Source organism: Bidens hawaiensis, unplaced genomic scaffold (genome assembly GCF_021521415.1).
Source record: "Bidens hawaiensis isolate Kalapana, Puna unplaced genomic scaffold, B.hawaiensis_p1.1 tig00005780_1, whole genome shotgun sequence".
Lineage (NCBI taxonomy): Eukaryota > Viridiplantae > Streptophyta > Magnoliopsida > Asterales > Asteraceae > Bidens > Bidens hawaiensis.
The window spans coordinates 650189-667251 of NW_027491379.1; the positions used below are offsets into that span (position 1 = coordinate 650189).

At 33.1% G+C, this 17063-nt stretch overlaps 2 protein-coding genes and 1 pseudogene across 3 annotated transcripts; 1 reads left to right on the plus strand and 2 right to left on the minus strand.

Annotated features, from left to right (window-relative positions):
* The first annotated feature begins 5991 nt into the window (after nt 1–5991).
* On the plus strand, nt 5992–7932 carry LOC143630673 (uncharacterized; annotated as a pseudogene). The gene is made up of 4 exons (XR_013153216.1): nt 5992–6040; nt 6170–6259; nt 6651–7484; nt 7819–7932. The product of XR_013153216.1 is annotated as an uncharacterized LOC143630673 (transcript).
* A 1744-nt stretch (nt 7933–9676) lies between these two features.
* Nucleotides 9677–10741, minus strand: LOC143630625 (UPF0496 protein At3g49070-like; the record flags this gene model as incomplete). The annotated part of the gene is made up of 1 exon (XM_077099591.1): nt 9677–10741. A coding segment is annotated over one exon (1065 nt), but the record flags the coding sequence as incomplete, so codon positions are not given.
* A 2373-nt stretch (nt 10742–13114) lies between these two features.
* LOC143630626 (serine/threonine-protein phosphatase PP2A-2 catalytic subunit-like) lies at nt 13115–16304 on the minus strand. Its single transcript, XM_077099592.1, has 11 exons — nt 16002–16304; nt 14987–15043; nt 14790–14873; nt 14622–14693; nt 14460–14531; nt 14308–14348; nt 14107–14173; nt 13837–14028; nt 13667–13756; nt 13481–13588; nt 13115–13369 (listed from the first exon to the last, which is right to left on the minus strand). Exons 1-11 carry the CDS (start codon nt 16089–16091, stop codon nt 13304–13306), a joined length of 939 nt encoding a protein of 312 aa, XP_076955707.1. The 5' UTR covers nt 16092–16304; the 3' UTR covers nt 13115–13303.
* Nucleotides 16305–17063: the final 759 nt, after the last annotated feature.

A 17063-nucleotide genomic window follows, 5' to 3' on the forward strand; every position in this document is an offset into this window, starting at 1 on the left:
TGTTTAACGAATAAATCTGGTATCTTATGTGACGGGGCGCTTCATTGGTTTATGGGCGCTGCAGGGAAAAACGTAATCATGTCATTAGACTTATCTACAGAGGAATGGAAAGAAATCCCCTTACCCGCGGACTATGAACTTAAAAACAGTTACTTTCATGGAGGACTCGGGGTTATAGAAGAATGTCTATGCATATCTTCTTGCTATCACCCCTGGGATGGTAAGATATGGGTGATGAAAAACAACAAGTGGGAGGTGTATAATAATAACAATAATAATAATGAGGGCAAGTATGACGTTGCACACGACTTTTTCTTTGGTTGGGAGGTGGACTCACAAAACAAGACTTGCTATGACATAACTCATGCTGATGGAATAGTTGTGCCCAACGCTGGGGACTACATTCGTGCCGGTATATTTGTCAAGAGCCTCGTGTCTCCCCATCCCCAGGGGCAAACCAATGTCTAATCTTTTTTGACACTATACACATATATTATGGAAATTGTCATAATTTTTCTTTTTTGACATGTTTTATCTTTATTAATGCCCGTATTATGCAAAAACTTTTGTTCGTGTTTAATAAAGTGAATTGTACGAAGACTATAGTTTTGAAACTAAACGAGTGATCAACGCTTGGCTAGCGCTATAAAGCATACATCATGTCCTGGCCGCGGGGGATGGTTTTCATTTATACCATATCAAATATCAACGAATGATCTTGCTCTTTGAACATCTGATAAAGGTATCAGCTTGTGTAAACGAGACGCTTAATCAACGCAAAGCAATTGTTATAAAATCAATGATTAAATTTAAGACTATGAACTTGCTTTGCAATTCGTGTTATACAACCTTTTACCAGAACCATAAGTATGTGCTGCCAGGCCAATATCATGTCATATACTTTAACCATGCATCCTTCATCTACATCTAAACTCATTTTAGTAAAAAAATAAAAAATTAAACGACCTACAAAATATTATTAAATCCACTAGCAAGGAGCTATAGACCCGCCAATAAGTATAACCACCGTAAAAAGAAAAAAAGCAATGTACCGACCACCAAGAAACTAAAACAAACCGAATCAAATCCAAGAACCAAACGTAAGCCTAAACTACTCACCATTACAAACGAAACCCGCACCAATCCACCCAAGACTCCCCAAATTTACATGACCTATTCTTTATCCAAAGGAATCCAAGCATTTTATTTCATCCGCCTAAGTACTAGTTATAACTTGAACCGGGTACTCGTTATGCACCTAGGCATTTCTCTTCTTTCACAAGCACCAGACCATGAGAATTAAGCACACACCTTGATATACACTTTAATACCGCTTGACTACAACTTTTTTGTACTTTCCAGTTATATAAATTTTACCGAATTCAGGTAAGATTCCACTCAATTTCTTTATGAGGTCATTCTAATTGAGTTATTTTTCTAAATGACATTCATATGATCATAGATTCCAATGGCCAAATCTTAATCAAAACATTAATGAGATGTTGACACATGTTCTTTTATCAAATCCATGTCTTACACATTTCGATCAAGTTTCAATTTAAATAATACTTACTTCAATTGACCAAGATAGAACGTAAGGGTGAAACATGTTTTAGTGAGCCATGTTGGACCCTAAGAGTCATTGTATCTCTAATTAACAATGTATGATTAGCCTTGTTACATAAAACACAAATTTTAAACGGAGCTTATCATTTTATTTTTTAGATATTTATTTTTTTAGATTTCATAATCTTTTTATTCTAATAAACGCCTGTTATTTTTGCCACTTGTCAATCCCATAGCCTTCCTCATTTTTTTAACCAATTTTCATATATGATCATTATCTTTTAATTCATTTCAATATATGACATTAAAATTATAGGTTTATTTCAACTAAATACATTACTACATATAATAAGTATTCTCCATATGAATTGACAAGAGATGATTAGTGAATTTTGAAGTGTTAATTAAAGTGTTTATTATGGTTTATACTCAAAATAATAAATAATAAACATTCGATTCATAATAAGTGGAATGAGAACAATCGACTTGGACTAAATCCTGATAACGTCAACGGCTAAGACTTAGCCTTTAATACCTAAAAATAATATGATTTTAAAACTATAAGTATTCGGGATGACCCGGAACTTAGAATTCGTACCCAAGAACCAACCCTAATTACTTCGGTTCAGGTTCGGGTTAGTATTTTCTTGGGTTCGAGTTTCTCGTGTCGGGTTAGTTTGGGTTCAGGTACGGGTTTTCTTGGGTTGAGTTTCATGTTACGGGTAAAAGTGACAACTCTACTTTCAACGATTATAAATAAGAATCACTACATTCACTTTATGCAACTTTAAATCTTCTAATATTCTTCTAACTCAGAATGATCACTATTATTTGAACATAGTGTTAATGTTAGTATGTATTTTTTATTCTCCTGGCAATTACATTCATATGAAATAAACAAATCATTTTGTTATATTTAAATTTTGGTTTTTATGTTGCTTGATTATACAATCTTTTAGTTGTAAAATATAAAGTCAATTAAAAATTTGTCATACATAGAATATTAATGACAACAAATTTATCATGATCAATCAATTTTAAATTTTGATTAAATTGTAAAGATTCTAAGGATGATTATATCATTAAAGTTCAGGCACATGGTTTTTGGGATAATCATGTTTTTTTTATAAACATGAGCAGCTGTTCTCAAATGACATCATATTAATTGATTAAAATCTATGATATTTTATGTGTATGAATATTTTTTTATTAGTATCATGGATATATATTATTATTTATCTAGAGTTGGTATGTACTTGGAGAACCTTTTTTGTCACACGGACAACTATATATGGCTATATCAAGAGCTATAAGTATGCTTATATGCTACTTTATTAAGAGTTGCAAGCAAACATAGACTAAATATTTTGATTTTTGATAAACAATGTATACATACTAATACAATCACAAATGTAGTGTAAAAGGAAGTTTTTACATGTTTGTAACACATTTGTGTAATCTTAGTTATGTAATTTCTGTAATTTTAATTTAATTGTAACTGTATTAACAATATATGATCAATTTGTTGACTGTATTTCACTTAATGGTCAAAGTTCAAAATTTTCAACAGTTATCCGTGTAATACACGGGCCTCAAACTAGTGAGTTATAATGTGTCATGCATTCCTTGATGAGTCTAAGGAACTCTAGCGGGGGCTTAGCGGGCATATTATTAGCCTTCGACCATAACAACTCCTAGGCGCTACTTTTAAGTATTCTATTACGCCAACCTGGTGGTGCTCAACATCACCAAAAAGGTGGGGTGCTCATCTCTTGCTCAACATGAACCTGGTACGTTTTTTATTAAGTAACCTCTCCATAACACTTAGTCTCAGATCACATTAAGTCTTAATGTGCTAGACGTAATTAATGATGTTCATTGTGGACCATACATGACTAAGTTTACCTTGATTAACGGAGTGTGACTTTGATTAACCAATTTGGCTTTCGATTACCAAGATAGGTCATGTATAATGAATAATGAATCATGCATATCTTAACGAGCCATGTAAGGTCTTAAGAGTCTTGATAACTATTTGTACGCAAGATTGACACCGTCAAATCATATTAGATTGTAAAATGTTACATATGATGAATTATATCCACAATCATCCATGATTGATTACGCGTGATGGAGTTTATAATTATTCATACGTCTAAATTAACGAGTCATATTGACTTTAAAAAGTTATAATATATAGCTTTTAATGGGTCTTTATAGGCACATTGGGTCATATTTGGTATAAATTTAATTGATTTGACGCATTACGTCTTCAAATTTGAATTTGGTTGACTAACGTGAATTAACTTTAATCAGCTAATTAAGTTTAACTGTAAAATTTACCTTATTGCATTAACTTGAAATTGAAACGGATTGAATAAGCTTATCCATATTAAGTCTTTATAGAGTGCAAATACAGGGTAAAGTTAAAATTCAAAATAAGATAAAAATGAGAAGTGTGAAAAAGATTTGTGACCACTCAACAAAAATATTCAAAGAAAATAATTAAAAAATCATAACTCAAAATATAAATAAAAAAAACGAAAAAACTTAAAAAACCAAAATGTTTCCCCCGTCATTCATGGTTTAAAAAAAATCGACGAAAAGACACAATGTCGAAAATGAACAAACAACACAATGATAAATCAAAAAAGACACAATAGGTCTCAAAACTCAACACAATACCGAACAAAATATAACATAATGTTGAGTAATATAACACAATATTAAGAAAAAAATACACAATGTTAAAAAAAAGACACAATTAATGACAAAAATAAACACAAAACACAATGATAAATAAAAAGACACGGTGATAATTTTTCCTCAACATTGTGTCTTTTTCGAGATTTTTTATGAGAATGAGGAAGACGGTGGAAACATTTTTACATTTTTTTTATTTTTTTATTAATTTTTTAATGTTTTTTAGGGTTTTTTTGCTAGAAATCGTTCTCATCCTTCTCATTTTTGTCATCATTTGTAGAATTACTTGACCTGCAAATATATATATTATGATTAAAGTTTTTGATAAACTTAGATATATTAATTTGAAGTATAAGTATTAACACAATATATACCGTCACATGCTATGATTAAAATTTAATCTTTGATTAAATTCTTATTGCTTAATATTATATGTTTTATAAAAAAAATTATAATTTTATTTTTTCGATCTTGCAAACAAATAACAACCTTATTGGGACAAAGAAAACTGTCACCACTACAGTAATAATAAACAAATAAAAAGGTTACAAAGACTTGAAAAATTCAAACTGCCCTTTAATTACGCCAATAATTGTCTCCATTATTCTCTCTTTGGGATTATATAAACTGTTGTACACACATCATGCAAAAATAGAAGTGATATCACAACATGAAAAGAAATTAAAAAAAAAAGAAACTTTTGTGGTTTTTAAGGTAACTAAATTTGGTCAAAAGCTGTTCACATGTAACATAACATATAACATACTTCTCGGGGAGTTGCCCACCTGGCCTTGTTTCTCTATAAGCTATTGACCTCCATTTTTTGAGCTCCAAACCATGTAAAATTACATACATACCCTTCTTTCTTTCTCTACTATGATCTGATGATCGAGTTTATCGCGTTCTTGATCAGTGTTTATTGATTATCCGAGTTGATCTACGGTATTGTCTTTCTTTCTGATCAATTGAGCAAGATTTTTATAAAAGTTTATGATTTGTATATATTATAAAAACCATTTAAGGGAAGGCCTGCATATATTATATTCATGTAATATGTTTTGGTCATGTTGTATATATAATATATAGAATTAAATATTTGTAAAAGAAAGACATTCTTGTTGTCTTTTGTCATTTAGTAAGGCAGGCCGGCCAAAGACAAAGATTTGGTCTATGATTTTATTATATTATTGATTTCTTTAAGGTGGTAAAGGAATAGAAGTAGATAGTTAAAGAACTATCTTTCACTAGTGATGTTTGCCTAAAAAGAACAACTTTTTGTTAGCCTGTTAGTTTGTCTTCCCATTTTCCTATACAGAAAATTGATGGATGACAAGGCTGGTAGCGGTGGTGGTGGTGGCGGTGAAGTGAGGAAAATTCACGTGGTTTATTTTCTTAGTCGTAAAGGACTTATCGAGCATCCACATCTCATTCGTGTGCATCATATCTCACGAACCGGTGTTCGCCTTAGAGGTCAGTAGTTTATAAGTGTTAAATGTATAAACCAAAACATTTTTCTTTTTGCAAGTTTTTGATGTTTGGAACGTGTGACTAATGAAGACGTTAAGAGATGGTTATCGGAACTAAGGGGAAAAGACATGCCGGAGAGTTTTGCTTGGTCATACAAGAGGTTTTTTCTCTTTCAATTTCCTTAATTACTATGATCATGTTATAATATTTGAATATGTGAGTTTTTAAAATCGAGTTCGCATTCATTCTTCTAATATGGTATGGACATGCATGATGGAATATGAAATGTTATTTGTAGCAAATGGTTAATCATTTGGATCCGTTTTAAGTTAACAATTTTCATAAGAGTTACAAGTTTTGACGCATTATCATGATTGTCATGCTAAGTACATATTGTTGATGTGATTATTGTTGATGTGATATGTATGGCAAGACCTACTAGATGAAGATCTCATCATTCCAATTTCTGAAAATGAATATGTCCTTAAAGGTTCAGAAATTTCCTCCATCACCTTTAACAATGGTAATTTTCATTTCCTTTTGAATATAATACACATATATAACATATTTTTTGGAAGTCTTTTTAACCTTTCAACTCTTCTTTATGGGTTGTGCCAAATACTTTTTTTTTTTCAAATCTTGTACATCTTATCATATCATATGACCATATTATTTTCATGGACATTGGTTTTAATCTATTCAAGCTTTTATAGTACTCCAAATTCTTTGTATTTTTTTATTATTATTTTATTTATTTATTTATTTTTAGAAAAATAACAATACAAAATTATATATCAGCTACTACAAAGCGATTACAATAAAGTGGCAGACAAACGGGCAACCTCTCCAATGCAAATCTTAGTTCATATAGTGAGAAAGATGACTATATATTAATGTTTAATAATTCAATGCAGATCTTAGTTCATATAGTGAGAAAGATGACTCCAAAACAAAGTCAACTCCCTCATTCAAATTTGATATCAAAGATCCAAAAACCCCTTTGGCAAAAGAATCTCAAGATCATTTAACCAACTCATCAATGAAAACATCATTTGAAATCGAAGAACCGCTTTCATTTGGCTCCGAGTCTACCTCCACTGAAGACACAACAAAGCAACAAGAAGATTACCGGTTTGTTGACATAACTAAACATGAAGAAGTACAAAGCCAAAAGAAAACTGAAGTTAACTCCTTATTGGAAAGTTACTTTAGCAAAATCAAGAATGATGATAAGATCAAGAAGAGTGGCAGCCAGAAGTAAGCAAATAGTTCCAACGTGTCACGTTCTTCAAACTATTCGTTTGAAAAGAGTAGTAGTTACTCGGGCTCAGGCGCAAATCATACGTTCCTAAACTTAATCACTTTGTGGATACCAACGACGCGGCTATGATAATCAAACGAAAAGACGGTAATGTATCTTCTTCTAATGAAAAAAATGTTGGTCATGTTGCAAAAGGAGACAAGTTTGGGTGGTCTTCTAGAGGTCATTGGACTACTTTAGAGAAACAAAGAGATACAAGGTAAAGCTATATGAAATTTGAATCATTCTTATGATCTTATCTTCTTCTTTCTTTTAACCTCTTTTTGGGTCATTTTGTGTTCTTGTTTCGAAAGATTTAGAAACGCGAGATAAGTTGTATATTTTCTTACAGGAAGGAGGGATCAAAGACGAGTCATAACGTCAGCGACTCCAGTAACAAGAAGACAATTCCTGCTGCTTATAAGTTTGTCAATGGCCCGTATTGCTCGTAAGTTTAATTCCTTTTAATTTAAAAAATATATACATATACCTTAGTATTCACTTATGAAAATCTCGTAAGGTATTATGTAGTATTAATCAACTATATACAGAGATGCAACGGGAATAATTATAAAGGAAACCAAATCAAATCATAACTCGTAGTTACGGTAGTTATAATTTCAATAAGTCATAACTAATATATTGTATCAAATATTGACCAAATAATCTTTTGGACAATCATGTTAAGTTTTTTACTTTTTATACAATCATTATATTTCATAACTCTTAAAGAGCTTTTGTCCCATATTAACATTGCCAAACATGTCATATTCTTGATGCAGGCAGTGTGGGAGGCAGTTCAACCCTGAGAAACTTCACACCCACATGAAATCATGTAGAAGAATGAAGGCTATAGCCAAGGCTGCCAAATCCATATCCGAAAGGGTGGTCGTTTAAACCAAAAGGACTAACCACATATTTACTTTTTACAATAGTTAACTCGACAATAGACACATTTTGATCAGTTTCTTTTTAGGAGTTAGAATTTAGATACCGTTTACTCTTGCAGATTATTCTGTATCTAGTTTTCTTGTTACAATATCGGCAAATCCTTCAATGCAAAAGCTCGGTTGAAGTAATTATGCATATTAGTTAACATAGGAAGTTGAGGGTGCCTAGTATGCATTTAAAAGTTCTTAAACGTCTACAAACTTCGATCCCATTTTTACCATTACACAATGAATATATATGATCAGCGATTCAATCAAATGGAGTGTGGGTTTGCGTAAAGACACCCGGAAATGAGAGGCAAGTAGCTAGCAAGAAAATTGTAAAAAGTACATGAATGGGTTATTATAGTTCCATTTATTTCCATATTTACTTCTGTTTGTTGATTTAGTTGAAGTAGTTATAGCAAACTATTATTGAAAAACAACCATATTCAAATAACATAATAAGCAATAACACATGCCTAAGTATATAAATTAACTTATAGACAATGTAAGGCTAACAAAGCCATCATCAAACTGATGGATATCATAGAAGAAATTGATTGAACAAGTACACAAATTAGCTCATAAACTTTATTTCTTCATTTACAATTTGTTCAATATATATGTCAATACATATGTTGATCATGTTGTAATCCCTTTGTTCCTTTTATTGTGTTTTTTTCGGTATGATGTAGTGTATCTTCATTGATCTTGTGTCCAGTGACAGAAAAACTTCAATTCCACATAACATTTGTTTCATAATTCTTGTTTAGAGACCGTTCCCGGATGATAATCTAGTCTAGTAGTGTACTAGTTTCTCTCTAGTTGAATTTACCCATGTGCTACGTACCTTGCTTGTACACTTTGTGAGGTACATTGTTGTCGTTCGTTTGGTATATCTTTGTGTAGTTCCTCCCTTCGTTTTGTTTTTTAATGGTTTTTATGGGTGCGTAGTTTTTTATAATATAGTTGTCAGCTTAAAAAAAGGTACATGTAAACGGTTTCATCTTTAGTCAAGTTTATACTTCTTAAAGCAACATAAATGTTTTGATTGTGATGAGTGGTTTCAAAATGTTGTAAAATAATTTCTTATATTATTAGCAAGAATTTAATTATAATAACAAGAGGGTATTTTAACTCTTGTTACCATTGTATTTAATATTTCGAATCAAAACAATCATTATTAGGCCACCCGTAGTAGGTGATGGTTTGGGGCGATTTTTGGGCGATAGGGGCTACACCACCCCCCCCCCCCCACCCCCCACGGGCGAAATGTGGGGCGATAAGAGGGGGGGGGGGCAACTATATGTCCGGCGAAATGTTTGTTAAATATTATTATTATATATATGTTCGTGTGTAGTATATATATATATATATATATATATATATATATATATATGTGTGTGTGTGTGTGTGTGTGTGTGTGTGTTAGCCTACAACACCATTACACCCTAAAACAAATTTCTACTCTTTGCCGACTGGGTGACACGTGTCGCAATTCGCCCAATTTGTAGCCCCTCCATTACACAAAGCCTTATAGCTAAAATATTAATATTTGTAAAGATTGTTTTTCATTTTCAAGAAATTAGTCAATTACCATTAATTACTTTACAGTATTTTACACAATAATGTTCATGTTTTATTTAGGAATGAATGAACAAGAAGTTATATATATATATATATGTATATATATATATTAGTTATTAAATCATGAAACCAAACAAGAACTTGAGATTTCTTTCATAACTAGGTTTCTTGCTCTATTGATGGTCATGAAACACAAGTACAAATGTTCCTCCAACTCATCAAGTTGTTCACGAAAACTAACATCATTGTTCTTCAACTGCCGACCAAACTCTTCAACACTTTGGATCCTTTTATGTCCTCTCTTGATCCAAAAATTGGTTGATGCTTGCATATGCTCAAGCTCATCACTTAACCGAGCCACTAATCGACTCACGGTATCCAAGTCACGATTCAATATATACGTCCCCTTAGCCGCAACATCAAGTTGAGCATATAACTTAGCCACTTCACGGCTCGACCCTAGCTCCATTGTTGCAACTATAATCCCGGGTGTGGCTACAAGAGCCGCTAGAGCGTGAGTCACAATGATCACGGTTAAAGAAACCGTCACAATGACTAGAGTGATAGCCGAGCCTCGTTTGATTTTGTTTAACCTTTTGAGTTTTAAATGAGCCTTGTCTCGGCTAAACTCGAGCCTTTTAAGTAACTTTAAGCACGCAAGTTGAACGGATTGGACTCCGTGAGGAGAAGATGTGCGTGTTAGAAACGGGTTAAACGCTTTAGAGAACTCGGATAACCGAGCTTCGGTTATAGGGGAGTTTCCTACACATGATACATTTGTAGTTTCCATGGACTTTAAAGCGGATTTAAGGGACCGGTACTTGGTGCGCAAGCGGTCGATATCTTCTAAAATGGACCCACAAACATTAAAGGCGTTGGCGGTTTCGGAGAAGTAATCCGACAAGAGGACGTGGTTTTCGGGTTTGTGTTTAGCCAAGGCGAGGATTCGGGTGACTGTGGGTTGGTCGGGGTCGAGTAAGTTTTCGGCGAAAAGTAGATAGGACGGGAGTCGGGCTGCGGTAACAGAGCTAACGGTTTGGTTTATGGTTAAACCGCCATGGGTCAAGTCAAGGACTCTAGCCCAAAAGTCAATGTAGGATTGTGTTCTAAATGCATTGGCATACTCTTCACATACATCTATTTCCAGTGAACTTGTTGGGCTTTGTTTGGCAGCTATAATGAATATACAATATTAATAAACTACACTTAAAATATTATATGTACCTATTTTAATTCATTTAAAGACAATTCATAATATCAACATATTACACATATTATTCTTAACCTTAAAAATTTTCACTCTTGTCCATTGTAAAAATAACTATTTAATGTATATTTTTTTTTGAACGAAATAAATTAAAGCGGGTAAATATACAATTTTAATTATTACAATACGTATCGATATTTTGAAATTTGGTTGGGTATATATGAAATTAATAACATTTAAGAGAGAAATCTTCATATAGTTTCATGCATGTATAAACAAAATAATTTTTAAATGTATTAATGTGTCCTAATATAAATAAAACTAAGTCAAGTTTTGAATACAAAGTTAACAAAAACAAAACTAAAAGAATGGATTAGAACGATGATATTACCGTTGCAAGAGTAATTCAGCTTAAATTTCATCGTACTTGTGCTTATTAACCCGTGTGTGAAAGGCGAACCGATAGAGAATATGTAGAAACAATGCTGATTTTGAGAGTTTTGAAGGATGTAAGTGTGAATCAATTGTGAGAAAAAAGAAAGTTGAGATTTTTATAAGATGAGGAGTCTTTTTTGTATTGATTTGAAGTTGCTTGAAAGCATTAAATTGGATTTTTGTTTCAAAAAGCTTATGGTGAAAGTGAAGAAGCCCCAAGCATTTACATTTCACATCAATAGTTTTACGTGTTACGTAACAAATAATTTTAAAGAATTGGACACGTGAAGCTTTTATTTAGAGATGAAATACACCAAATATAATTCATTAGTTTTTGTTTGAAAGCTTTTTACAAGCTTATTTGTTTTAAATAAAAACTTATATATATATATATATATATATATATATATATTCTTTTACTGCGAGATTTGTTACTGATAAATTTACATAATACTGAAAATTCATCACTAACTAATAGGATCATGTAAAACAGAATTGGTGCTAAATCTGACATGAAAATGAGTTAAAAGCGGAAAACCAATATAGGTTTGATTCAAACCTAAGACCTTTTCTAAGAATACTAGGACACTTAGCACCGTGTGTGGCCCTAATATATAAAAGAAAAGGCTACCGTTTAAACCATCAAGTTTTTTTAGGTTTTCGCTAGACAATGAGAGTAACAATTTCGCATGTTCAATGTATGGCGGTTTTGAGTTGCCTAGCATGAGGGCGGTTTTGAGTTGTAGACAATGTGGCGGTTTTGAGGGTGGAATCTAGGAAGGTTGCTAAGCATGAGGCAGCGTGTTTGGAGAATCAGCACGTGTTCATTCCATTTGCCTTCGACACATTTGGATCCCTAGCTCCCGAGGCGGTTCGCTTTTTGGAGCGGGTGCAGAAGGTGGTCCACAGTGACTCGCAGAACCCGAGGAACCAAGGATTGATATTTAGTAGAATAGGCTTTGCAATCCAAAAAGGGGGATAGCGGCGCAGCTTGTTGCTCGCTTACCCATTATCCAGATATAGTTTGGTTTGTGTTAAATAAGTAATTAAGTTTGTGATATAAAAAAAATGTATGGATATACATAGAAAGATTTTAGAGATGGTGGACTTGGTTCAAAAGATATATACTAGAGCTTTCAACTAAGCAGTGGCTGTCAAAAGAGAAGAAAAGGCGAGTCAAGCAATTTTCGTTGTGACGTGGATGATTTGGAATTGAGAAATAAGAGAATTTTCATAAACAAGAGACGAACTCAAAAGGTGATCGCGGATGTTAATTGGATGTTCATTTTTATGGGTAATAAACCGAGGCGGTATAGATCCAGTTTGGATTGAGAAAGTTGATGTACGTTTAATTTTGTTAATTTTACTTCGTAAGCGTATGTTATTCTTGTGCGATTGTACTTTGTTTAGTTTCTTTCCCTTTGTAGCTTCTTTCGGCTCCTAGCTACTGCCCTTAAAATAAATAAAAAGATTTTTAGTTTGCAGTGAATATAATTATATCTGCATCATTTCTAGTAATGTTGGGGTTTCTTATAAATCAGCTGACAACTTATATAAATTTATAACTTATTGTGACGGCTTTTATTACTTAAAAAGTTAAGGGTGGATGCAAAGAATGAGATAGACAAGTCACGTCTGAGGCAACTTGAAAGCAATGTATTCAATCCCATGACTTCATTACCAAGTTTATCTTTTTTTGTCCATCTAAAAATGGCAAATACTATCACTAAAAAGGACTTTCTGTAAACGAACAAACTCGGTCTTTTGTAACCAATATCATACAAAAACAAGTAACCACTTCATTTTGACTGATATCGGTCTACACCAAAATCCAGTGTGACCGATTCAAAGCAATGAACCGGTCTTGAGTACTCATAAACTAACTAATAGGATGAAAATTGAAGTGCACAAAATCAATTATTCATAAAAAATAAACACCGATACATTAATATAAAAACTGCCATAAAGTTAGAATTAGAAATTAACTTGAGTTCCAAAAAATAATAAAGATTAGAGACCAGAAGGTTACAATCTCATGAAGAACTTTAGCCAATATTTGTTAGATCAAAACACCAATTCAACCACCGTCACGGATTTTACTCAACTTCACAGGAAATAATCAGGTGTTCTTCTCGTTACATCAGGTTCACCTCTTCTCGGTGCCGGATCAAACTGCATAGCATGCAAAATTTACATTAACAATACTTCACAGATTATAAAAACTGCCCAAAGTGTCCAAAACTATTTAATTCAAAAAATAATATTATTATTTAATATTCAAACCTGGATGAATGTGTGGCCTTTGCAATCATCAACCTCCAGTATAGAAGCCATGTTCCCGCATCGATAACAATAATTCGGTGCACTAAAGATTGTCACAACTTTTTGGTCCTATCATATACAATAACCAACAGATATGAATCAACAGTGACCTCAAAATTTAATAAAGTTTTAAGCTTTAGTACTTACATGTCCCCAGTTAAATCCCTCCATTACCAGCTGATGAGCCCTAGCGATGAGCTTTAGATTGTTGGTATGATTAAATTGCTCAGATATGTCCTGTAAACAAAAACACTGGGTCAAACGGGTCACTAGCTTGGGTTAAGACATGGGTCAAATGATTAAGGAAGAAGACTAACCTGACCAAAGGTGTAACCGGCTCCACGAGGTGAGATGCCCCAACCGCAACGGTCATCTGGGTCAGACCACAAAAGATCACACATTGGACCCTCGTGTGGAACCTCTTGAACACGATCAAAACTTCGTATACCATCAAGTGTTTCAATAGAAGGTGACAACCCACCATGAAGACAAAATATTTCTGATTCAACCTAGAAACAAACATTATGTGATTAATGATTAAATGAAGAAAGAATCGGCCTACTAGTTAACAATGAATAGATACTTACCAATGCAGTCAAAGGGAAATAATCAAAAAGATCTGTAAACATCTTCCAAACATTGGCAGAGCCATACCTGTAAAGCAATGAATATCAACGACGATATGTGATGATCAATATTCAATATAATTGTTGTAAAATGAAAGTTACTGTTATTATCAAAAACTCCACAAGTGATACATATGATATATAAGGATTCAAGACACTCACTTCCGGAGGCATTCATCATAAAACCCGTAGACTTGTGTGATCTGTAAACAAATATATTCAGATTATTAGTTAGTATGCATGTAGGCATGTCAAAAGAATAATAACTTTGAAGAAAAGATTATCATTAAAATAAGATAAATATATAATGATACCTGCCGACTTTCATGATTTCCTCGCAACATAGTGAGCCTCTGAGGATACCTCACTTTCAAAGCAACCAAAAACTGGAAAAAAATTTGAAAAGTCAACAATGATATATGTATAGAGGATGAAAGATACATAAAAAAAGAATGATTAATACTACTATTGCTTACCGTAACAGTTTCAACAGAATAATACCCACGATCCACATAATCGCCCATAAACAAGTAGTTTGTGTCTGGACACTGCGAGTAAAATCAAGTAAACAACAAAATAGTCATGAAGTTAACTGATAGTTGTATACTGCAAAACGGCAGTTGATAATATTATTTAATTTACACCTTTCCTCCAATGCAAAAAAGTTCAGCAAGATCATGAAATTGTCCGTGAATATCACCACAAATAGTCACAGGGCTCTTTACAGGCTGCAGAAAAAGGCAAACATCCAAAAATTTATTAGTTTAATATCCATTTGATAACCCATTTGACTTGCAGTCAACTGTTTCATAAGCCATTTAACCAAACCAATGGTTCATACCTGGACATTGCTTTCGCCCATCAAGACCTCTTTTGCCTTCTCACATAATGTCTTAACCTAAATTCACAAAAAACATGCATACAACTAAGGGTGAGCAATAATTGAACCGAAAACCGACGAAACAGAACAGAAGTTAACCGAAAAGCGGTTATCGATTACTTTTTACCCTAGGTTAACCGAAATTAACCAAACCAAACCAAACCATTCAAATTTTCATATATTTTTAGCTTTTTATACCTCCATTTAATGTATTTATACCTCCATTTCATGTATTCATATCTCCTTTTCATGTATATATACCTTCATTTCATGTGTCCATGCACCCATTTCTTGTATTTTTAAGTAAAAACGTTAGCCCAAATTTGATTTTGATTATTAACCAAAATTAACCGAACCAAACCAAACCAAACCGTGCACACCCTTACATACATCAATGAGTAGGGGTGTAAAAAGCCGGTCCGAGCCCAAGCTCACCTTGTTTTTATTTACTTGAGCTCGAGCTCGGCTCCTTTATTACTTAATAATTAACTTACATACGTGTTTAATTACTTTTATATATTTTGTAAAAAAACCTTAAACGAGCCTACGCTTGGCTCGGCTCGAGCTCGTGTAATACCTTAAACGAGCCAAAGCTCAGCTGTGCAATTTTAAATTAAAACTTAAAAAATGCACAAGTCTCGTTAATGCTCGAAAGCCTAAACGAGCTTTATTCAGGCCCTAACACAATCAAGCTCGCCTCATTTCAAACTTCTATCAATCCTATCGGCCAGCAATAAGCAGATACATCCATAACATCATCAATCACATCTCACTATAAATAAAACACGTAAAAAACCATAACAATCTAACGCAAATCCATCAAATACAATCAAACAACAATCCATTCACAACACATATTCCAGATCCGTCAAAAACGCCTAAATTCTAACCCTAATATCGCATCCGAGGCAAAACTATTCAATTAAACAATAATAATAATAATAATAATAATAATAACGTAATGAAAAATCAAAACCTCAGGTTCGGATAACGGCTTGCACTGCATGAGCTGTGAGATTTGTTCGTCGAGGCTGCCGTGGCTGTTCGAAGCCAGATCTACACTCATTTTGTTACGTTAAATGTATATAACAATAACAATAACAATAATAATAATAATATTGTGTATGTATTTGTATATAATAGATATGAGTATTTGAATCAATCCTAATGAATCATTAATGGAATTAGGATCGAAATTAGAGGTGCGATGAAGAAGAATAAGAAGAAGAAGATGATGAAATGAAACCCTTCGAGATCGGGTTTGTTGATTCTGGTGGTGGTTTTTTTTGGTCCATAAGTTTTGGTACATTGACGAAATGAACCTTTTGGGTTTAGTGTTTGGCAGTAATGACCCTTGTGTATTTTAGATATGATCGTTTAAGGCCTTGGTTCTTATCGAGCTCTTGTCCATGTTCGTTCGTTAAACTTTTGTCGGACAAACGGACGGTTCACGAACTCTACCGAAAGAAACTTTGTGTATGTGTTTGGTCGTTAACAAATTGAGTTTGTTCGTGTCCGTTTGTGTCTGTTAATGTTGTAATGTTAACGGATAAACGAACAGTAACGGATCCTAATGAACAGTAATGGACAAACGAACATTAATGGATAGTTTTGTTATAAAGTTTATAAACATTTATTCTTTATTTATTATTTATTATATATTATGTTTAAAAATTACAAACTTTTATTGTCCTTCGACTATAAGGCTACACACGGCATGTACCCCGAAATGGGGTTTGGGGAGCTCGGGCCAAACAAGAACACCACCCCCTCGTATTTGAGTTAGCCTAAAAAGAACTCCAAGAATTAGAATTGTTCGCGATTGCTTCCCTTTTTACAACACACACACATGACACTTGTGTGTATGTTTATTTTGGAGTTTGAGTTTAGGATCCATACGATGATGCTATTTGAAGAGTTTGAAAAGTTAAAGAATCTGATGTGACGACTAGACAACTAGATATGCATATCCATCCATTTGTGATCACTTATGAAAACATGTTACCAACAGATTTCTTGTTATTAATAAAAAAAAAAC

Bases quoted from the DNA above. Each gene is read 5' to 3' on its own strand.
- LOC143630626 (XM_077099592.1), bottom strand. From the start codon at position 16,091: ATGAGTGTAGATCTGGCTTCGAACAGCCACGGCAGCCTCGACGAACAA. The intron at 14,694-14,789 runs GTGTAAATTAAA...TTTTACTCGCAG, and splicing joins TTTTTTGCATTGGAGGAAAG to TGTCCAGACACAAACTACTT. The intron at 14,349-14,459 runs GTATCATTATAT...ATTTGTTTACAG, and splicing joins GAAATCATGAAAGTCGGCAG to ATCACACAAGTCTACGGGTT.